This window comes from Molothrus aeneus, chromosome 3 (assembly GCF_037042795.1).
Source record: "Molothrus aeneus isolate 106 chromosome 3, BPBGC_Maene_1.0, whole genome shotgun sequence".
In the NCBI taxonomy this organism is placed as follows: Eukaryota; Metazoa; Chordata; class Aves; order Passeriformes; family Icteridae; genus Molothrus; species Molothrus aeneus.
In genome coordinates this window covers 69,021,598-69,046,267 of record NC_089648.1, presented here as the reverse complement: position 1 = coordinate 69,046,267, position 24,670 = coordinate 69,021,598, and the positions used below count along the sequence as shown (strand labels likewise).

General features: G+C 38.2%; 1 protein-coding gene across 1 annotated transcript in view; it reads right to left on the bottom strand.

Moving 5' to 3' along the window:
• PDSS2 (decaprenyl diphosphate synthase subunit 2) overlaps positions 1–24,670 on the bottom strand; it is a 110,420-nt gene that overhangs the window by 11,176 nt on the left and 74,574 nt on the right. The window contains exons 4-7 of the mRNA XM_066547140.1: positions 15,802–15,876; positions 6,764–6,937; positions 4,600–4,731; positions 1,019–1,054 (exon numbers count right to left, since the gene is read on the bottom strand). Of these exons, the coding sequence (XP_066403237.1) occupies positions 1,019–1,054; positions 4,600–4,731; positions 6,764–6,937; positions 15,802–15,876 (417 nt within the window). The remainder of the gene's footprint in view (positions 1–1,018; positions 1,055–4,599; positions 4,732–6,763; positions 6,938–15,801; positions 15,877–24,670) is intronic.

Here is a 24,670-nt window from a genome sequence, read left to right as displayed (position 1 = left end):
TGATTTTAAATGGCAAAGTAAGTTAAGATCCCTCTGCTATTCTAAAAGGAAGGAAGGGCAGAGAGGCTTTTAAATAATCCAAATAGCAATTTTTGTTAATACAGAATAATTACAATAATCTGACCCATACTTATGTGCTAGCCTTCCATATGAGCAGCAATCAGTCAGAGCTGTAACACTCTTCAGGCCCTACTTCAAGAAGCAATTCTCAATCATGCACGTGGCTCAGTAATTTATATATTATTTCCCACTGATGCTGGAGATAACTGACTGGACTTCATGATCTGCTTAAGACTCAGAACAAGTCAGGCTCATGCTCAGTGAGCTTGGGACACAGTGTCATCTCTCTCCATCACACATGTGCTGTGCTGCAATATTTAACCAGGGGAACCTTTCAGCCATCTCCTGCAGCCCTTTGAGAGTTTCAAGGTGTCCCAGCTACTTCCAGTAAAACTCCTTAGTTGAGGTCTCCTTTTATTATAGAGAAGTAGCAAATACAGTGCTGTAAAGTTAGAAGTTGTAATGGGGACTGGAAGAAAACAAATTATTGTATTTGTGTATTTTTAATAGATGGCATGGAACTAAGGAGAGATTAAAAAAAAATTAGCAGTGTACTCTACCAATAGAGAGAGACCACTGATAGGATCTAAACTGCAAATGACTCCAGGAAAAAAAGACAGTAAAAGCCATCAGAAGGCTGGTTTGAAAATTGAGTTTGGGGAAGCAAATGGGAGAAATGACAGTTAAAAAAATTATTCAATAACTACATTATTAAATTACTATTATTAGATACATTATTAAATTACTATTATTAAATAGCTACAATGTATAGTTACAGCACAGCTGTCTATTAATGGCTTTTTAAAATCAAGAAATTGCAGGAGCCATTCTCCCTCCCTTCATATACCACATACAACTTACAACCTCGTTTAATAAGGAAGTTTCTCTCAGCTGTCAAGAATATTCTTGAAAATATTTTAAAAATATTAAAAATGAGACATAAATGTAATTTACCAACCTTCTTATAGTCCACAATGTTTCCTGTTCCTTGTGCCTTAAAAAGAAAGAGATTTTTTATCAGACACTACATACTACAAACCAGAGTTGCAAGAATAAAGAACGCAATTAAATGAGCTACTACTTTGAACATTACTTACTTTCTTTAGGAATCTGATACAGAAAACCCTAAAATACAACCAAATGTGTTACCAGCTTACACAACATGGTTCTGTTTCAGATGAGAGCTGCAGATACTCAGGGTAATTTTTAGGCTTTTTTATTATGACTTGTAGTTAAACATTTGGTGAATCCAAAATGTTTTGGTCTTAAGAAATCTTGCTGTTTGCATTAATTAATCTCTCCCATGAGATTCTGTAATAAACTCTACTTCCTATCAGCAATAACAGGATTTACTTTCTTAAAAAAGAGAACTCTCTGTATATCTACACTGTCTTGCATGAGGCAATACTCTAGAGCCCCCAAAAGGGTTGTTGGACCCTTTCAGAGCTGTGACCAGGCTGGAAGGGCTTTTGATTTAAGTATCAGCATCCCCTTTTGAGTAAGTGACAGATAAATACAACCTGTAACTCCTAATACATTCAGAAAGAAATACAAACAAATTTTAAATTTCTTCTTGCCCAGATGCAAGCAAATATGCTGTCCAACTTTCTGATTTTTGTCACAGAATGATGTAGATGTCTTTCTCACTCGTGCTCTGACAGAACCAGATCATTAGCACTTAACCAACCTGAAAACCCTTCCCTGAGATCTGATCTGGATGTGCCATTATCACTTCATCTAACTCCAGCTCTTCTCTTTCCAGATTCATTGAGGAAAAAAAAATCTGTTTCTTTCTCTCTAGCTTCCTCAAGGGAAGACCCCAAACCTCAATTCTTCTGCAATGTGTCTCCTAAAAAGATGTAGATTAGGACCACTACCTCTCCATGTCCTCTGTGGGGACTTCAGAGATCAGCCCAAAGGAGCAGACCAACTGGGATAATGAATGAGAAGAGCTGAGACCTGCCCTGAAGAGGAATACTGTGTGGCAAGCATAGCTTCAAAGAGATGTTGCCAAGCTGGCCCAGACTTTAAAAAATGAATTAATCTTTGTAAAGGAGGAAATATAAAATTGAGAAAAGAACTGATGAGAGACTAAACAAACTGAACATGAAGGAGAACAGTAGATAACAGAACTGATTCTTCTGAAGGATAAAGGGGATTGATCCACAAAACCCCTTTGCTTCTCTCTTTAGTCTTCTCAGGAGCCAGCTTTTCTGGAATACATGTTAAGAAGACAGCCTGATAGCATTTGGGAGTAGCAAAACCACTGCCAATTACTGCTGCCTTATTTGTATATTCCCATCTTCTTTGATTTGTCAATTTTTATTCACCTGATTGGATATTACAGCTGCTTCAAAATATAACTAGTAGTTATATTGTATATTAGAACACCAGAAACATGTTCCTTAACAAGTGATTGCATATATGCAGATTCACACTGCAGCAGAGAGTCTGACAAGGTGTTTGAGGAAGATGCTTTTCAGCTGCAGCAACAGCAGGAAAGGTGTGCTCAGTGTGCCTCCTCCTGTGCTTATTCTCATTACCAACAGCAAAAATATTTTCTCATGATCTGCTCCTGTCAAGCATTCAAGTCAATGGCTGTTGTGCTCCTCCAGGCAGCAACCTCACACAGTCTCCTAAGCCTTCTTTACTACAACTGCACCGTTGCTTTTTTCCTTTTTTATCCTCACAGTAGTACTTTGGCTCTCTAACTTTTTCTGACCCTCATCTCAGACACACAGATGTTTTTTTAACCTTTTACATCAGACTTGCTCAACTGGTTAAGCTTGTGACAGGGCCTGAGTGCACTGTGTGTGCTTTACCTATTAAAACCATACAAATGACATTGCATGAGAGGGTGGCTTAGGAGTGCACCCTTATGAGCACTGGCAACATAAGGAAGTCCCTGGTTTGAGAGCTTGGCCTACACTGAATGTCACATAGTGAAAGTGACTGTGGGTGATATCTCAAAGAGCATGTAGTTAATCAAAGATAACTTTCCTCTCTAAACCAGCACAAGTCAAGAAAGGCTCCTGGACTGGGTGTTCCATATTGTAGTTGGTAGTAGTGGTAGCTTAGTAAATACCATGTATAAAGTATGTGTATAATAAATAAATGTATGAAATATAGCAGTACTAGTAGATAGCAAATACTTTTGCATAGTGCATGTCACTTGGCACCCCCACCCTTTTCACACAGAACTGCTTCATTGTTTCCATAATGCCCATTTTTGGTACGGAAATTTAGTAAGCAGACAGACGGCACTCCTGGAGTCCTGCAACCTCCTCTAGATTCTGCAGATGGGAAATTGTTTCAAAGCTTTTATACACTGTGCTGTGGAAATGCCATTATTCTCCAACTGCAATAACCCAAATCCATTTACATTCCACTCACATATGAGCCTTGTGTTGTGACTGTTGAGTTCCAAAAATCCTCATCATGCTTTATGAACTACTAGTCCCTAATTTCAAAGTGACAATAAGATTGCTGCATTTTAAGATCCCCCCACTCTATACCACTGTAGGACTGTAGATTCTGCATACACCTCCCAAAATCTGAAGAGGCTGAAGAGACCATGCCTCTTGCTTGCAGTATGTGAAGACAAGTTAGAACACAGAACTAGGCAGAGGTTTATATTCCACATCCTGCACCTGATTCTTGCTTTCAAACCAGCAGAGAAAGGAGCCATCAGCAAGCACATCTTGAATGAATTTGCTTGCACAGAGACAGCTTCTTATTGAAGGCAGCAGCCTTTCTAACAAACTGTATAACAAGAAGCATGAATTTCCAAACGGCAGTCATCACTGTTGTTTAGACAGACAAAACACGTCCAACTGATGCAGGAACTCAACAGAATGCTTAATTTTGGCCATTTTGGTGCTTCCTCCTCCCCCTTTCCCTTCTTGCTGTCTTCTACAGTTATCTATTTGTGCTTCAGCAACATCCAGGGAGCTATTCATGGACTTGAATCCTGCTGTAGTACATGACAATTACCACGTAGTTATTTTATTCTTATTGTCTTCCTCATGTAAAAATTAGAGGAAAAAAACAGGTAAATAAGAGAATTAAGAACAAGAGTATCAGACAGCTAGATCTCAAATCTATTTTGTGATGGTCAGAAAGCCAAGCCCCAAAGATCTTTCCCCTTCCATTGAAAATTACTACTCCAGCATAATTTTGGCAGAAGGAAATACGTGCCTACCTTTCAACCACAGTGATGGTTGAAGTTCTCTGCTTTAAGCTGCCAGTGAAAGTAGCTTTACTAAGACCCGGGACTGCACAAGCAGTGCAGAGGAACGCACATATGCTCCACACAAATGAATCTGCCTTTTACACTGATATACAAAAGTCTGACAGAGCTTGACAGTCAGGTCCCTACATTTCCCCTCGCCTAAAGTGTGGATGAGAGAGTTATTAAGCACTGCAGAGCATAGGGAAACCTCTTTTTAATTTCTAAGTTCCTGTGCAGATTGAAAGTACAGATAGGAGGAAATAAAAAAATGGTAAAACCAGGAAATTCTAAACGGTGCTTTATTTTACCTCTCTAATCTGTTTAAGCCATGCCTCCCTTCCACGGAATTCCTGATGAAGGATTGCAGGAGCAGAATTCAAACTGAAGGCCATGGTGTCACTAGAAGTTTCTTTAACAAATGGCTGCAGGTCCGAATGTAGCTGGAAAAGAAGAACACACACACATTCAGTTCCCAGGAACAGTCTATAGGTATCCACCCACTCCTCAAATTGAGGTCCACATCCTGGTTCTACACCTACTCACCACTTCCTACTTTGACACTTGTACTCTGGTTGCACTTTTTCAAGTTTGGGGGAGGGATAGAAAGATGTTGAAAGCCTTGCAGTGGTGGAAAGATGTGGTAAAGAGAAGCAAGAGAGTCTTCAAAGACACAGATAAAGGACAGCTTGCAGAGCTGGGCAAGCCATGGGACACAGCCAGGTAGGAGACTGTGGAGTGGCAAGAAAAAATATAAAGGAGAGAATGATCCAGTCTTTGGTGGGAAGAAGATCAGGTTTTAATCTGTGCAGAGTACTACATTCTACTTTTGAGTACCTGAGGAAGCAGACACAGTATGACCTTCCTTCTGACAAAGCAAATGCTACATAGCTAGGAGCTTTCTATGAAAATTATGCAATCCTTAATACACAACTATGTGTCAATGGTGAATATATTAATATTAAAGCATATACAAAATATTAAGGATATAACTGCACTTGAAGTAATTTACTGGTGGAATTGTACCTAGTAATAGCATATAGTGGCATTCCTGTGGCAGTAAAATTGTGCTTTATAAAACCACTTCCTTCTTCTGTAGGAACTAGAAACTGCATAAATCAACTCAGCTGAAGCAGATGGGAGGTCTGTCTGCCTGTCTCAAGCTACATCTAACCTCACAAGTGATGCAATACAGCAAGAGCAGATCTGTGTTTTCCTGTGGACTAACTCTAGCTGCAGACTCAATGTCTTCTAGTGGAGGTCAGAGACCTTGTCCAGGTAGTCCTACTGCTGTAGAGGTGTAGGATGGTCCTGTTCAGATATGGTGACCTCCCTCCTTATCTTCTAGCTGCCCTCTATGGAATTTCCCTCCACAGCAGGTTATTCAGAGGGGATATGGCTCAGTCCATGCTGCTGCATGGGCAATTGAGCCTCACAGCACAAATCTCTGCATGGTGGCAGCCAAGACCCAACACATTATGTACAGATTGGGCAATGAGAGGCTGGGAAGCAGTGCTGTGGAAAGGGACCTGGGGATCCTGGCTGATGACAAGTGGAACACGAGTCAGCAGTGCCCTGGCAGCCAGAAGGGCCAGCGGTGTCCTGGGGGCATCAGGCTCAGCAGGGCCAGCTGGGCAAGGGAAGGGATTGTCCCACTCTGCTCTGCACTGGGGTGGCCTCATCTCATGTCCTGTGTGCAGTTTTGGGCACCACAATATAAAAAAGGCATTAAACTATCAGAATGTCCAAACGAGGCTACAAAGACAATGAAGGCCCTTGAGGGGAAGCTGTATGATGTGTGGCTGAGGTCACTTGGTCTGTTCAGCCTGGAGGAGACTGAGAGGAAACCTCATTGCAGTCGTCAACATCCTTGTGAGGAGAAGAGGAGCAGCAAACACTGATCCCTTCTCTGTGGTGACCAGTGACAGGACCCGAGGGAATGGTCTGAAGTTGTGTCAGGGGAGGGTTAGGCTGGATATTAGAAAATATCACCCAGGGAGTGGTTTGGTACTGGAATAGGCTCCCCAGGGAAGTTGTCACAGCACCAAGCCCGAGAGAGTTCAGAAGTGTTTGGACAATGCTCTCAGGCACATGGTGACCCCTGGGGATGGTCCTGTGCAGGGCTGGGAGCTGGACTCGATGATCCTTGTGGATCTCTTCCAATTCAACATATTCTATTACATGTTTCCTCCTGCAACTCCTGTTAATGGGACAGTGAGTTTAGGAGTAATGAAGGAGCAGAAAAGGTAAAGTTTTAAGCTGCTGCTGTGTGATTTTGGTAGTTCACAAGCTCTGTTCATACCAACAGTTTCTGCAAACATCTCACTCCATACAGCAGTCAAATTTCTCAACACTCACCTGCTGGCTAAAATCTACAGCGTAAGTCATGCAGTATACGACAGAGCTCACAAGCAACACATCTTACAAGCCTTTTCTTCTGTATTTAAGCTCCCAGAACAAAAGGAAAAGGTGTACCTTATGACTCATAGACATATGCTTCCCATACTGGAATGCCATGTCCTGGATCTCAGCGCTGTGCTTTGCTAGCTCCATTGCAGCCTGGCAGCTCTTGGCCAGCAAGGCACTGTGCCTGAGGAAAACCTGCTCCTTCCACCTAGATATGCCAATGTCATCTGTGAGGCAGTTCTCCTGAAAATGAAACAAAGGCTAACATGAAAACACCAAAACTGCACGTGTCAGTTCACAGAAGTTAATGGTGTGGCATGGGTGAGTACCATGTAGTACATAACAAAACAAACCAAACTTTGGGTGCCATGGTGCCAAATAAATTCTTTTAGGGATGAATAGAGGAAAGTATCAGAATAAATATATTGGCAGTTTCAAACAAAAACCTTTTCCATTTTCCTCTCAAAAAGGCAATGCAAAATATGTGGAGCTGTCAACAGATTCAATATAAATCTTTTTTTTTTTAATTACTATATCATCACACTGAACATTAACAGTGAGCTATAGCCCTCATGAGGGACTGGGGAGAAAAAAACCTCACAACCAAAACTCCAAAACAAAACCAAAAAGCAACGCTTCCCCCCCGCCAGAGTATACCTGCACTTCAGCCCCTTCCCAGTTACCAAGAGCAAACAATCCCAAACAAACTTGAGAAATCCCTACAATTTTTCCTTTGTAGTCAGGAAAAAAACTAATTGTAACACGTGTTGAAAATTCTTATAGACTGCACTGAAAAAATGAAGGGCTGTGAGAGAGGACTTGTACCTCTTCTGCTTCCATATTAAGGGTGAGGAGCAACTGAAAGTATTAAAAAATAAATAAAGTTGCAATTTAGAAGTGTTGTGGATTAATTAACTTCCTCAGAGGTTGATAGAGGCATGTCAGTTATGCCTCTACTGAACTTTACCACCTTGACTGTAAGGTCAGAGATGCTCAGCCTGTCTCAAAATCTTTAGTATCCAACATATTTATTTGTATAACTTTCCACAGTGTTTTAATTAACACAAATCAAATACTTTCTCCCAAAATCCAAATTCAGTTGCCATTCCTTTGACCCATAAAGTGTTAATATGCTACTAATTCACTCATGTCTTCAAAGCTAGACACTACTTTAATCTGTCTCACATACTGTCATGCCTTTAGGTACTCTCTAAGAAGGGGGGGGAAAACCCCAAAACCAGAAAAGATCACAGTTGTTTTGCTTAGAAAAATAAAATCAGTAATGAGAAGCTACAGAAAAAAAATTAAAGCATAAAAATGTTTCAAATTTTGTAATTTCTCAGTTCAGCTGAATCTGTAATGTACACTAAGCCAAAAGATATCCTCTAACAAAGTAATATAAAAACCCCTCATATACAACAAACCTTTTCCCTCAAAGTGATGTCAATTAAATTACTTAGAAATGAGCAAGAAGTAATTCTGTGTGACCCTATAGTTTTCTAGCAAAGTATTATCTGTCATGAAATCAGTAACAAATGAAATAGAATCCATCCGTTCAGCTCTAATTTTCCTCCCTTATGGATATCACCCAGAAGTGCTGTGTTACAAGGGAGAGGATAATTTGAGACTAATGGAAAAAGTAGGAGAATTCTGCAATGCCAAGTAACACAGAGCTGTATCGAAATGCCTTTGCTTTCAGACATACTATTAAGTTATACAAGGAAAGTGAAGAACAGTGAAACCACATGTTTGCTATTATGCATATGACAACTTACAAAGTCAAGCCTAAACTTTCCTCTGTTTCTGTATTTTTGTTTTAATATTTTAACTCAGCCCAGAGCATGTGCAAATTCCCATGACTGGCAAAATGTCAAAATGAGCATTTAATTCAAGTAGTTTCCCATATATCAAATCTCTTTTTTTCCATTTAGATATAGGTCAATTTATTTTAAATTTAAAATCAGGAGCTGTTGGAAGACGAAACACAATCTTTTCCTTAACAACCAATCTGCTCAGTGAAAAAACAGTGCTTACTAAAATTCGCTGCATGATACTGAAAATTGGCAGTGATTTTTATAATCATTTGTTTTACATCAAATAAGAAAAAAATACTCAAGAAAGGTATCCTGAAACAATTTTGAAGTTAACAAAATATTTCAGAAGACCCATAAATTGAAAATGATTGCTTTCTGTAGCCTTTGAGCAGCAAGAGAAGTGCAAACATTATGCAATATCAACTGAAGGAACTGAAGAAGCTTAAGCAGTCATTGCAACTCAATGTATACAAGCAAATTAATTCTATGATTTGTTACAAAATTATATTCCTAAACAAGTTCATTAACAGGATTGAAAATGATGGCAGAAAAAGTTACTGTCCACTACATTAACATTACGTACAAGTTTCAAGCACCTAAAATGAGCATCTAACTTCAAAAAACCCACAAGAATTGAACACATATTTGAAATCTTAAAAATATAAGTATTGTAAATCTCTGGGCTATAGAAACAAGCCAGTCATAAAAAGGTATTATATCCATATGGATGTGCTTTAGTGTATGAACTTGCATGCATGAATATAGCTGATTTTAATTAAAGAACTTCTTATGACCACAGACCCCTAAAGCTTTTGCTGCTTAAGACAGAGGCAGACACATCCTTTCTTCAGCAAAACTTTCCAACAATGACATTTTTTCCCAAGCTTAACTCTCCTGTTATACATAAAGTGTCTGCCAACCATACCACATTCTTACAAGGGTATGTAGGACAACATCTAAACACTATTTTAAAAACATCGAGGGAAAACCCAAACTACTTCTAGATTGCAAAGGCTGTAAAATCTGATATCACGACAGCTCTTACTACTTCTAGAGAAATTTTCACTGCTTTGTAAGCTTTGTTTTGTTTTGTCAGCAGTGGGTATAGAAGTGGACATTAGCTGGCCCAGAAGACTCCTAAGACTTTCTTATAAAAACCTCTCTAAAGTCAAATGAAGTTGTAGTTCACAGTGGTCAGACCTTTGATTAACAAATGCCTGTGGACTGACCTCATTCATAAATTCTGTCACCAAGAAATGGGTGCAGATCACAAGCACCCCCTGATGCTGACAGGGAGGCAGGAAGTGGTGGATGAAGAGAGCTGAACCCCCCACCATCACGGGAAGAAAACAGCCATCTCCAGAGACAGTTTGCACAATGCCAGCATGAGTGCACAGGGAAGATATCCAAATACAGCTCTGTCGATCATCACTTCCAATGGGAAATGAAGAACAGCTGAGGGCGCTCCCATTTTTCTATTGGCAAGGTCAGATACTGCTTTGTTAGAAATTGTCTAGTTGAGAATCTATTTCATTAAACTACTTCAATGATTTAAACTGTTTAAAACAATCACCTCAGGAAACAAAAAACTTCTAGAAAATTAAACTGGGAATAAAATATGTGATCATAACCAACAAGAAGGACAGATCTCAGTGACATCATCAAGGATCCCCAGTACAAAAGCAACACTTACAATAGCACAGTTTGATTTATCTCACCAAAGAAGACTTTTATATGAGGCTCAGCTGAAAACATACTACAGAAATATGAATGAAAAACATGTCTTAAATGTGCACAAACCCATTTGCAAAACCAAGAAGGAGCAGAAGTTGGAGACTTTAAACTTCAGCTATAGTTTGTAACACAGCCCATCATTTATTTCCATACCATGGCAGCTCTTTCTTAACCATCTGCTGCTGCACAAAATGATCCAAACGTCTGAATCATTTATATCAAACATTAATTCAGTTCTCATTGGGCAAATAATCCACAGAAACACATAGAAATAATTTTACATTGCATATTCAAAGTTTAAAATTAGGTAGTTCAAGAACTTCTATTTTGCATAAATTAAATCCAGTGCAACCATGAATCACTCTACCAGCAGCAAGACCCTGTAAAACATTTCACACATGGTTCACATGAGCTTTCAGCAGATGTATTCATGCTTGCTGAACATGACAGGGCATGTTTTATTGGTCTATTAATACCTGTCTTCACTGCCTTTGGAGGAACAAGGGTGTCTGCAAATGGGTCAATAAAGCAAGCTACTGACTACTTTTATCATGACACTGTAAAAACAACAACACCTGGTTTTCAAAGAAAAGTTTATAAACTTATCATAAAGATAAATATCTCTTCACATCTGTTACTTTTACATCTCCCTGGAAAAACTTAGTATTTAAAAGAACAAAAGCAGTAAATAAATAACATTGGCCTTCTTCTAGCTATGCCCTTTTCCCCCCAAACACATTTTCCTATTCTTTTCACAGATGCTCTTTGCTCAAATTCCATATTTTATGCTTTTCTTTAGTCTTGCAACAAAAACATTTGTTTAAAAAAAGTGAAAGCTCTGGCTCTGCTGCCCTGCTAAAAGGTGGTTTACATAACTCAAAATACATTTGATTTACTTCCTATAGTAAAATAATAAACAAATCCATTAGTTATAGTACAGACTCATAGCAGTCAGTTAATGGACATGTGCAGTATTCCAAAACATTCCTCCTCAAAGCAGGGCCAGGGACCAAACATCGAAGAAGTGCACAGCTCACTGCATTTAGCCCATCCTTTTCCAGAAAATAAACTAATTTTCATTAAAAATCCTACTGTGGTCTAAAATAAATACCTGTTAATTCACTGTTTGATACAATGACTACTTGCTACTGAGGCCTTTATTTTTTAAACTTGTTTTACATATTAGTTATGCACAACTTTCACAAAATTGCATCAAAATTCCTAACAGCTCTTCTGGCCATCAGTGGAACATGTTGGGAATGGTCCTGTCTAAGATAATAGCCCCATGTTGACACTATAATGAGCTTTGCTAATGCACATTTATCACAGCTACATATTCTGATGACAAGAAAAAAATCCCCAAAACCCAACCAAGTTACTTCCCCACAAAGTCCCTCATGCTTTAAGATTACAAGAGCATTCTGGAAGGTTAAGCACAAGAGCCAACACACTGAAGTCCCTCTCTTGATTCTGCTGTTTGACCTTGAGCTTCCTTGTATCTCTTACACCTGTCATGTGAATCAACAGGAATATTAAAGTAACCCCCCTCAGTATTTGTTAAATGATCTGGAATATTAAAACAGAGGGGGTTTATAGATATGACAGTATTCTCTAAGTTAGCAAACATTTTAGAAACCTTCAGCCTCCTCAAAGTTGGAAACAGAGACTCAGAGCAATGGGGTTTTTTTTGTTAAAAATAGATAACCACAATCACAACTGAAGGCCAGACTAGACAATTTTCAACTTTGCACTCACTAAGGCAAAATTTTTACTCCCAAATTAGACCCAGATTAAGGGAAGGCAAATGGGAACTGGGAAGAATGTCCTTCACTTGCAGAATTTTGGGCTGAGAGGGGATATTGCAGAAAACTGCAATAGTTTATCATATCATCCCTTTCAGCTCCAGGTTATAGTCCAACATATGAGCTTAATACTGTTAATGCAGTATCTTAAACCACAGCAGCTGTTTGTTACTTTGAACATGAGTGACAAGCCTTAACCTTCAGGCTGTGTCAAAGCCTACACTTCGTAGTTTGTATTGTCACTTCAAATAACCATAAAAAGTTAAATATTTGCTTTTTCTTTCCTGGTTTCACACAGATCTAATGATTTACCTATTCAGAAAAAATGAAGCATGATAAAACAGAATGTACTAAAATGGGACAGCTGTAGGATTGCACATGGCTGTGCAGAGGAAAAACAGTGGTAATGGAGCTGTCAAATAATTATATACATTATATGCATTCAGGAGTAAACCAGGTCGGTCTTGTGAGGTCAAATAATTCTTTGAACTTTCCTACTGGGTTATCCAAATGAAGAAGACTGAAACTTTTTTTTTTTTTGCAAACATGAACTAACATGAACTTAGGGTCTCAGAAAAGAAAGATTAACTTTGCAGAGATATTTTTGTCTACCATTCAGGTAGACATTCAGCAAAGTTCAAAACAACTTGGTGCTAAGTTAGTTTATTTTATGGTACTAAAGAGCTTTAAAACAACTGCATTAAGGACATTTAACATATGAAGTACAGTTTTCTTGCCTCAGGGAAAAAAAAAACAAGGTGAGAAGACATCCTTCTGCTTTACTAAATTTAGGAAATTCCCAGCAATGAAAATACTACTACTAGCATCCCTCTGCCCTATTCCTAAAAAGAAAAATAAGTTTGACATTTGAGATTTAGTTGTGGAGCAGATTAAAGCATTTGACTTACCTCTGGGAAATGCAGTTCATAATTTTGTTTCAATCAAATTGCAATTAGGTATTTGCAACAATTAGGGAAGGAGGGAAGATGCACAAAGGACAGAAATAATAAGACAGACCAACAACTGAACAAGTCTATTTGCCAGTCTTTGCTAAAGAAATGTTCAGAACATGAATGGGACACTGCCTCAGCAGAACAGGGCGAGGAGAGCAGCAGGGATATGTCTCAGCACAACATGGAACTAAATTTCTCAGAGAACTAGATAGAAAAAATTAAAGCAGATGCCACAACTTGCTGTAGGTCTCATCAGAAGCCACACACTACCCATTATAAAGGCTGAACTTCAGGCACTGTCATGTAAGTGTCTCTATTACACCACCACACTAATAGTGTTTTGAGTTAACTGGGTTCCCCTTAGGAAGGGTACAGTGTACTTGCAACTCTCCTTAGACAGAAATAGTCACTGAAACAAAATAAGTCTTTGCTATTTGTAACTGGGCCAGGGCAGGGTAAATGTCATGCAGCTGCGCTTAGCTTATCTCACACTTCCCCTTGAAATCCACACATGTGGAGGACTTCAGTAAGGCAACAGAAAATAGAAAAAGAATGATTAAGAAAGAAAAGATAAAGATCTTCTGCAGTGGAAGGAACTCAAATGAGTCCACAACATTTCTCACTTACAGAGGGGCCATGGTTTCAAGAAAATGCAGTTTCATTGCTGAGATAAACCTGTAGAGCTTTACCTCTACACATGAGAAAGCAGAAGTAGATGAGTGTTTTTTAAATATACCTGCAATCTACTTGTATTTAGAAACCTGCTGGAATATGGAAAACAGCTTTTCAACTATTCTTGGCAAAAATCTCAAAGATGTCATCTATTTTAACATATAACCCTGAGCATGGTCCTTGGGAGCAACACTGAAGGCTGAGGTCAGTTTATACACAGGTTAGACACAGCAGGTGCAGAAGCACCACCAAGTTCCCAATGCTGCCCTCCTGCCATGCCTCCACCCAGGATCCACTCCTGAGAGGTGCCAAAGGACACGCCAGGCATGCCATCCTTTCCATGCATACCAGGGGCTGTCTGTGGGCAGCTCCTGAGTGTGCCATTACTGCTGTCCTGCTGGAGGCTCTCACTCAGCATGGCAGTGTGATCATTCCCTTCCCTGGCTTCAGTCAAAATGATGGCTATACCTCAGCAAAGCTCGTTTTAGTGACATGGGTTTGCTGCTGCAGAGCAGGAGAGACAGAGAGTGTCCAGGGGAGCAGCACCCTCCAGAACACAGAGCTGCTGTCCAGTGGCACTCTCCACCTGCCCACTGTGGTTTGCTTGGTGCAGAGGCATCAGGGCAGGCATCTGCTGTAGCAGCAGTCCATGAGAACAGCATTTCACCATGGTATCAATTTTGTTACATATGACAACACAGCAATAGTAAACCAGAGTTGTAATTTCAGTGCACAACACCTGCTGAACCATAAGATTCAAGTCTCCAAGGCACATGAGACAACACCACTAGAAGTGAATCTATCTACCTCAGTGGGCTTCAAGATCGATACTCACATATACACAGTGCTCATCAGTGACTGAAAACTTGCTATGATAAAACCTGTAGAGGTTGTGGCAGCCTTAAATCACTGATTTTATTGCATGTGTTAAGACATGCAGTAAAATGAAAAAAATTTTAAAAATCTCTGGTTTGAAAGTAAATGAAGAAATGAAAATGAAAAAAACTCTTTGCTCTAACATGCAAGCCTACTCAAGAATGGTCTCTAGAAATTCCCTTAAATATTCTAGTAAAGATAAAAGTACCTACATCTGATTTGACCAATTTTTATTACTGTGCCTGCTGAACAATAACACAGAATATCTGCAAGTGCCTTTGATGAAATACAAGATTATTTGTTGTGAAATGCTGGCAGCTATTATCTTGGCCCATGCTGACTTCAGAAAATATGTGCACAGTGACTTCTGATGGAGAAGAATGTTGCAGACATCTTTTTGTGAAAATCTTTTTTTAGGATTTTCTCTCTTCTGAGAAGCTGAGGCCTCAGAAACAAAATGTAAACAATGGTTATCTGCTGCTGTGGAATGCATCAGGTGTGTCTGTGATTGGGCCATTTTGAATGTTTACAATTAATGGCCAACCACAGACCAGATAGCTCGGACTCTCTGTCTGAGCCAGCTGCCTTTGTTATCATTCTTTTCTATTCTCTTCTGAGCTAGCCTTCTGAGAGACGAAACCTTTCCTTCTATTTCTTTTTAGTATAGTTATAATGTAATATATATATATCATAAAATAATAAATCAAGCCTTCTGAACATGGAGTCAACATTCTTGTCTCTTGCCTCATCCAAGAACTCCTGTGAACACTGTCACAGAAGAACACAGGGCTACACACTCCTACCACTCCAGGACAAAACTCAGAAGAAAGGACATGTCATAAATTCAGGAAGAAGCATTCTGTAAACCTCTTTGGGCTTGGAAACAACAGGTTTGACATGAAAATATTAATGATGTAGACAACATTGTAATGAATACCTCTAACAGAACCTTGGCTAGGAACCTGTGGAAGCATTTGGAAAGCCTGTAGTAAGATGTGCCTAGAGCTCCTGGTAATGACACACGACACAAAAACAAAGCACTCACAAAAACAAAATAGTTCCTCCTTGAGCATGTCTAGAAACTTCTTTCAGAGCTTACAGGTGTCATAATGATGCTACTGTTGAAACCCACCAGGACTAACAACTCTTGTGCCTTCTCCCTCCTTTTATACAGGTGAGAAAGTCATCGTATTTACAGTAGTCACACATTAATATCACCAAATGCCTAGGGTACAAAAATCTAGTGAAATTCTTACCTCAGATGATTTTGAGTTTTCATAATATATCCCTTGAACTAAGTCACCAATAGCACTTGAAATGAGTTCCACAACCTGTAAAAGAAAAGGAGAAAAAGCCTTACATCTTTAATTATCACCAAATCGACTTACAAAGCTACTGCCAGATTTCCAGAGAGATAAACCATGAAGAAAGCTAATTGTGAAAGACTTCAGGATTTACTGAGATATATTCTGTGATATGTCTCTGCTAAAACCTCTACTACAGTAACTCTTCTATCAAAGTTTTAAGTTAATATAAATGAAAAACAAGACTTGTTTTTCCTACAGTGTGAACTATAGAGTGTATTCTCACAAGGACGTTCACAGAACTAATAAATCCCAGTTCATGAATATGAGACAGTACCTCATCTGGGCTTTGTTTTGTTTTGTTTTTTTCCTGCCAAGTAAATACTTCACAATATCTCTCCTTGGGAGCTGTTAAAATTCTAATCTTTGTGGCTAATACAGAAAAGTCAGAATCCATAGAAAGGTAACCTTTCAAACGTGATCATTTGGTATTCAGGTGCCATGGGAATGCACTGTGGATGTATTTAGTGCATGGCCTGAGGCTCAGCTGTACCACATACACTGAAAGTCTGCAACACGGGAATGTTTAAATCAGATTTATCAATCTGTATTATCTTCAGGGTTCAGGCTTTTTATTTTATTCAAGCAAAGCCTAAAAATCTGAACTTGATCCAGAATGTAAAACAAGTCGTCCACAGTCTCCCTGGAACTACTGTAAAATTTGAAGTTGTGCACATGAACTGTCTTAATTGGAACAAAATACTCAGATTTATTATAAAATTAAATGCAGGCATTTCAAATAAGCACACCTTAAGGCTACCTCTGGTTGCTCACAAAGTTTTAATTTCTTGAATGTTTAATTTCCTTGAATGTTTAATTTCCTATGCATATGAGTCTATATCTGATTCCTCTTTTTGCTTCCTAAAATTCAATGTAGTTCTTATTGAATTAAAAGATTTCGTTTCAATTTTTATCATTCTTGTAACTGAAGACAAGAAGTCAAATGATAAAACCCTAATGGAAAGATATTCTAACATTTAGGCATGCTTTATTTGATAATAAAACCACATTTGTATGCTAGTTTTGAGTACTAGCAGAAAGGTTGTGTTTTCTTTTTTTTAAACATTGGTTCATATACATATTCATATACACACAGCAAGCACTAACTTTAGAAATGGTGCTGATTAAAAGTCATGTTTTTTCTTGCAATGCATATGGGTTAATTTGCAAGACCTACAAAAACAGCCTGAAAAAAAAAAAATCCCATTGCCCTTTAGGAAACTAGACACCGAAGAAATATTGTAGCAATATGAGCTTGGAAGGAACTGAAAGGACAATGATCCTACAGTGTTACCAGATGTGTTGAGTTATTTAAGGGGAGGGTACAGAGAAAATGAGGGGCTCTTTTTTTTTTTTTAACAACAACCCAACAACCCTCACCCCACCCCCACCCCCCCCCTTTTTTTTAAGGTATCAGATAAGCCTTATTCCCAAATCCAGGAGGACTGTATATCGCCAATAGGTCTATGAAAGTCTGTAACTAAATGCCCAGGATCAGATTGTATTACAGTTTATACAAGCAACATCCCAAGATTCTTCTGATGGCTAGGACACATAATACAGATCAATCACTCACTCAAAAATGTTATGGTTTGTGAAATGGTCTGAGCTCAGAGACCTACACTGGTAATACGAAGAGGAATTTACAAAGACACAGAGTCCTACTCTAAATGTCAAAGTGATAGTATGAACTTTTAACAATGCAGCTGGCTCTGGATAACTAGACCTTTTCCTCTCTTGCCTGAAACTCTAGACTGAGCAGGACCCTGTTTTGGGGTTTCTTTTTTCCACCTCTCCTCCCTCTTTTTAGTGCAACTCTACTCTCCAAGGCAATTTTAACTGGCTTAACACAAGCTTGGTGAAATATTTGTGAACAATTATATCTCTTCCTCTAAGAGTTTATAAAACATCTCAGGAGAATGACACAACAACTATTTAGAAGAATCTTTATTATGTTAAATACCATTTAGTCACATATTGAGCATTATATGTTAGTGAGAATTTAGTATTAATATTACCCCTCTTATTTCCAAATATATATAAAAATACTTTTAAGGTAATGTAAGGCTATAAAGATCACTACCAGGAATGAAATTCCAGTTTCAAGAGCACAGTGGGATGCTTGCATGAGGCTCTGTTACCTCACCAATCCTTAATCTGATCTATGAAAAGTATCTCCTGCTTAACATCAGTGGCCTGGGGTCCTGAGCGCCGGGGAAAGAAATGAGAAATGAGGAAACCAGGCAATTTTCCTCTGCATTCCAAAACGACAGAGGAAGAAAAATTATTACAGATTCAGTAGTATTCATGAAATGATACAGTGTCTAGCTCTTATGTAGCACTTTTCATCAGAAAATTTGAAAGCAATCAACATCTCCTGTTAAATTATTCCCTACTGTTTTATGTAAGGGGAAAATGGCAACAGTAAACTGATTTTCCAGAAAATCATGCAGTCTGCCAGGGTAAGAGCAGCAAAAACTATCCAAGCTGTCTTCATTCTCATTGCTGCCTTTCTGCCTGACCAGTGCTGATGTTTCTGAGATGTAAGTCTGAGGAGAGAAGAAGTTAGATGAAAAATGAAGTGCTCTCAACTGCTTCTCTTCTCATTTGACAGTTGAGCTCCATTTTAAAAAGGTTCAGAGATGAGGGAAGAGAAGAAAGAATTGCCAGAATTAGTGCTTGAAAACAGCAAATCCAAAAGATACCAAAGGCAGCCTATTCATAATCTCTCTTCCCATGGTGTTCCACTCCTCAACAGGTTTTTGAGAAGCCTGGTTCCTCGGGATGAGCTGGAGCAACGACACATTGAGAGAAAACAAACTTCCATTGTATTTTTATTTTCTACTCTGCATCAGCATCTTCCAAAGTGCTGTTTTCTGCTCCTCCAGTATCCCCATGACTGGGTATTGCCCAGGGGATGACCCGTTACTTGCAGGTGACAAATGCACATGCAAGTGATTCCACACCCTTTAAACACATTTTGCAATAGTTCTGAAATGTCTTTTTTTTTCCTAAGGTGGAATTACTTCAACACTTTTTGTAGGGATGTGATCTCTTCTGCTTTTACAAAATGAACACAAAGGCCATCAGTTCAGGATGAATACAGGGAAAAGAGACAGATTGTTCAAGCTAAAATCTCTCCTACTATTTAGGCAGACTAAGTGGATAAAATGGTGTAAATTCTGGACACAACCATTTGATTGCTCATTCCACAGCAATGTAGAACACATGCTCTGACCTCTCCAATTCATTCAAATATAAAATAGTCCAAAAGACTATGCTGTGTTTCAGTCCCAGAAGAGCTCTGAAGGGTTAAAGAGCAGAAATTTGGTGAAATTTAATTTACCCTTTTCTGGTGCAGTAACTTGTTTATCAAAAAGGCACAGCTTTAGCCCTTCAAGACTCTTTAATTTTACTTTGAGTCTAATTACTCAACCTCAAAATTTCTATCTATTACTTGAAGAAGTAAATTAAAAATGTCGGTAATTCACTTAGTTCAGAAAATTACTCAGGAAATCCAGTCAATGACTCAATGAATGTCCTCCTTCGTTTTCCTGAAATCAGAATTTTGTGTAGTTTCCTGAGGACTTATGCATAAGAGTTCAGAATTTCCAAAGCATCACACATGGTGTCACATGGGGCACATGTTCACTGTTGCAGGTACAGCAGCCCAGTTCATGACTGCTGTTGACTGTCAAGGAAGATTCAACTCTGTCTAGTGAAAAAGAGCTGTATTTTAATGGAGGTGAAACTCTATGCTAGAAGGAATGCAGGGAAATCACAGAAGACATTTTGGTACAATACTTTCTCCAGAGTTAAAAGACATGATTCAGACTCTATCAAGCACAGTAAAAAGAATGGATTCTGAGCCCCACTCATCCTTCACAAGGTTTTTAAACAACCTGGATGAAAAGACAACATTGGTGCCATCAATTCAGCAATGCAAGCACTTCGCTCTCTTCACTTATCCTCAAAATATTTTGTTTAAAGTTTACTGCAACATAACACAAAACTTAGGGTTTTTTCCTGGTTTTCCTTCTGGTTTACAAAAGGAACGAATCTGAGCTCCATTCAAGGAATGGTCATTTTATTTTAAATTCAACAGCTGAAATGGAATTGATTACACTGTTTCAGAGTAGTAATGTGGTGTCTCTCCAGACTCTATTGGATATTTTCAATGGAAACATCACAGAAAGGATGAAGCTCTTGTGGGAAGACAGGAAGCAGCACTAGGAAGAACACAGCAATGGATATAACTGCTCCCAGCCACGCTGCTGCAGACCACCATTAAACTGGAATATGTTCACAGAGGAATTGAGGATTAAAGCGAATAATTCAAATTGTACCTGCAAGTAGCATTTACTATTTTGAACAGTCTGTACCTGAATAAATGTGAATCAGAAGTCCATTTAGCATCTGACAGAGGGAATCAATGAAGCTGCAGATGTTTGTTAAACTAACAAATCAACAACCTCCTTTACCAGGGGTAGCAGTAATCAGACTCTAGACTCCAAGTGAAATGCTGTTGAATTTCAAAACACTGATATTAACAAGCAGATACAGTCCATTGAGAAATTCAATATTCTTGCTAGCCAACAAGAAGTCAAATACATCAGCATTTTGATTAAAATTACAATTAACTCATTTATATTACTGCTAAAATTTTATGCATTTTACCATATTATTACACTGAAACCACTCCAGATGTTAAGGCACTTTTACAAAAAATGCTACCATGGAAAGGTTCATTGAAAAAAGAAGGGAAGAGATATAATCTATTGCCCTACTTACATGGCACATCGATTTTAGCCTCTCCTGCAGTACAATGGGTAAAAACACCTGATGAGAAGGAATGCAGAAGAGAGAACCAAATTCTCCTCAACAGTGCCCACTGACAGAATGAGGCAACAGGGACAAAACGAAAACATGAAATGCAACCTGGATACAGGAAAACGGTCTATTGTGACGGTGTCCAACAATGGATCAGGTTCCCCAAAGGGGTTGCAAAGTCTTCTTTTTGGGAGATATTTAAAATCTGTCAGGACATAGTCCTGGGCAACTCTCTAGCTGACCCTGCTTGAACGAGGGCTTTGGACTGCACAATCCCAAGAGATCCCTGTCCACCTCAACCACTCTGTGACACCAGCAGCTTCTGGAGGAGCACCACAGCTGATTTTACATATTTACATCTGCAGCACCAATAACAACTTTTCTCACCTTTGAAATAATACAGTCAAGGTTACACAGCGAATGACAAATACGCTCTTAGGTAAGAGTTAGGTTTACTGATTGTACTAGGAATAGATTTCCCTATTATAAATAGCTACATTTTTGGGAGACTAAGAAAGGCCATGCAGACTAGTATCAGACTGCTATTGCTAACAGCTTTGAATTGCAACCAAATCATCACAAAAATATATTTTCACTTTTAAAAAGTGTATTGTCTGTTGAAGCCATACTCCAGGTGTATAGCTACCAGCCACTATAACCTCCAGTCCTGTAAAATGATATATTAACTGTCTTGTCTGAAAATCCACCTCTAGAACCAAATACCCCTCACATCCAAAGATGAAAGTTAGTATATATTAAATACTCACACACAAAAAAGGTCTGTTTCAGATAATACTGGGACAGCATTTCACCCAATACATATTTGATTGCTTTTTATCCTCCTATGCACTCTCAATAGGATTCTTACTATGTTTGAGAAACAGATTTCAAATAAAGCCATGAAAACAAAACTTGGGATCTTCCATTTCTTCAGCCATAAAGAGAATGAAGCTGACATTGCAAATACAATTTCTGGAGGTCATCACCTTAGAATCATAGAATCATTAGGTTAGAAAAGATCTTCAAGGTCATCAAGTCCAAACTAAGCCCAGGACTGTCAAGTCCACTGCAAAACCATGTCTCTAAGTATCACATTTACACATCTTTTAAAGACCTCCATGCATGGTGACTCAACCCTGTGCAGCCTCTTCCAGCTTTTGTTGAAGAAATTTCACCAGTACTCTCATTTCATATACCTGTTTGTGAAAATTCTTTTTCATTTTATAATTTGTGTAAGGGCTAAAGCTATTTAGCAATGAATTCCTCCATGATGATTATTCACAGCTGTGAAAGAAAAAGCTGTAACAAACATCTCTGTTTAAGAAATGCAGGCAGTGCCAATATCTATTGTAATTAAGTGGTGAATGAAGTAGCAGAACTGCTGGCTCTTGAGAGCCCTTTCCCACAGTATGCATCTCATGCAGAATAAAACATCATATACTCAAAAATTTTCATTGCTTCAATTTCTTAGAATAAATATTGTTTTCTTTTTAATATCTATTTGCTCCTATTCTGGCATTGAACTTGGATACATATTCTTGTCAACAGTCACAGAAAGATTAAATCTAGTCACTTTTCAATGTTTGTCTCGAATCTTTCAAAGGGAATTTCTCTGAAAAGTGAGGGTGTTTGACTTTAGAAAAAAGAAAAAACTTTTATTCCAAAATTTGGCTTTAACATCCAATTAAATTTAGATGCATATATACACACACACACATATATATATATATACACATACATACAGATATAAACACACACATATACATATTTAATATGCACATATATATCTCAAGCCTGTAAATATTTCTGACTCTTTAAGTATTTGTGTCCACCACTAGACAACTGCCAACTCAGTGCTGTACATTAAGGAAACAAATATAAGAGGAATGGACCCCAACAACCCAGAACTCATTAGTGATTGTCTTGAGATGTTGAATGACCTTTGACTTTCATCACATTCAGCCTTTCTTCAGTTGCTTTAGTTTTTATGTTCATTGATGTTTAGTCATCTCTGAAAAGCCCTCTCTTTAATGTAGATGGCATATCTGTATTTTCCAGACCATTCTGTTAATTATGAGGCAAACAGCAGTTCTATAAGACAAAGAATTACTAAACCAGGTGTTAGAAGCAGCTGTGCAGCTTATCTCCAAGGAAGACAATATTTACCTGGAATAATGACAGGTATTTGGTTAATGAACTCAAGATGAACTCAAGCAGTAAACATTGACTTCGGTCTGCTGGGCAGACCAGAAAAGCAGAAGGACATGTCTAATTGCTACTATGAGGAAGGTGAATTCAGATGTAAGTTGAGGAGATTGTTAGTGAGATGATTCAGAGGCAAGAATATTGCATGAACTTTGTGCAAATTGGTGTAAAGATCCTTGGTAGGCCACTGAAAATTCACCAGAACTGAATGGAAAACTTCCTGAGACCGTCAGTGGCTTGGTCAATGCAACATTGAGGCAGAATCTCAAACATTCACAACTATGTTCTCAACAGCACCATGCCTCGATGCTTTAAAAATATTCTTGCAGTATGTTTTTGGGAAAGACTTTAATCTAGACTTGATGACACAACCACACCTATGATGACATATCCTGCTATCAGTCTCAGCTTTAGTCTTTCCACATTCTGCAGCAATCATTCTGCTACAAGGTACTGTTTGTAAGACACAGACATTCACGAGGGAAGTGGCAGAAATCACTCTTTCTTTTTAGAAGTATTTTTTCATGCAGAAGTGGGAGGACAGAAAACAGATTGAAACCTAAACATAAAATTTTCCAGTAGTGCCATGGCCAAGAATCAGAAAAATATACTCTTTCCATGCAGTCATATACTAACCCCCATGGAGACTAACTTTGGGAAAGCTTAACACAAGCATTAGCTTTAAAAACCAGTGCAGGCGCAAAAGGCCACTAAGGTAAAGGATAAATCTATTTGAGGAATGCACTGATTAGGAATGAAGGCAAAGTTAAGCAGTTTTAATCTCAAAACTGGCATTCATTGCAATGCAACAGGACTCTTACTGATCTAAAAGGAGACTGTTTCTAACATTATCACAATTACACATTAAGTCTAATTTTTAGAATTTTAATTGAATTAATAAATTAATAAGCTGTGTCACCTAATCCTCTAACTTAACTTCTCTAAAAGATTACTTTTCAAAAATATAACCACAGCCATTAAGGTAATGAAATTTTACAAATATTCAATTATATTACTGGTTATACATAGCAAATGTTAAATAGAAAAAATCCTGTGGAATATTCAGAAAACAGAATGCTTCATTTGCTCAGGTGTTATTTGAGGGGCTACTTCTTGAGAACAATGGCAAAAGATGCACTTACCAAGAAACTGTTCCACAGACACAAGCATCAAAAGAGACAGTGAGAAGAGTACAATGCAGTAATTAGGAGACTCACTAGCATCACTCCACAGTTTTATTGTCATCATCAATATCATAAAAGCTGTTGTCTCTAATGACAGCAGAAATGCTAGACAAAAGTTTTACAGCAGTAGTGTGGGAAACATTTGATTACCAGGTACTGATTCCAATGGATTTTAAGCTTTTATCTCTAACACACAAGATTTTTTCCCCCGCTAATGCTTCAATACTTTCACCAACTATAACAAAAATTGCCTTTTTCCTACTAAAGGAATTTCACATGGTTGTCAATAAAACTTCAGTAAACAAATCTTATTAAAAATTCAGTGTTTGAGAACATTTGTAAGAAAAACCAATACATATCCATTAAATGAACATAAAGTTTGTTTCAATTACCATCTCTTTTATGTTTTACTTTACAGTAAATGAAATCTAATTCTACCTCTCAAAGGGTATGTAAATTAGTACATTTTGGTGCCATCTAAATATTATCATTATAACAAATAACATTTTTCTTCATTATGATTAATACATAATTATCAATTA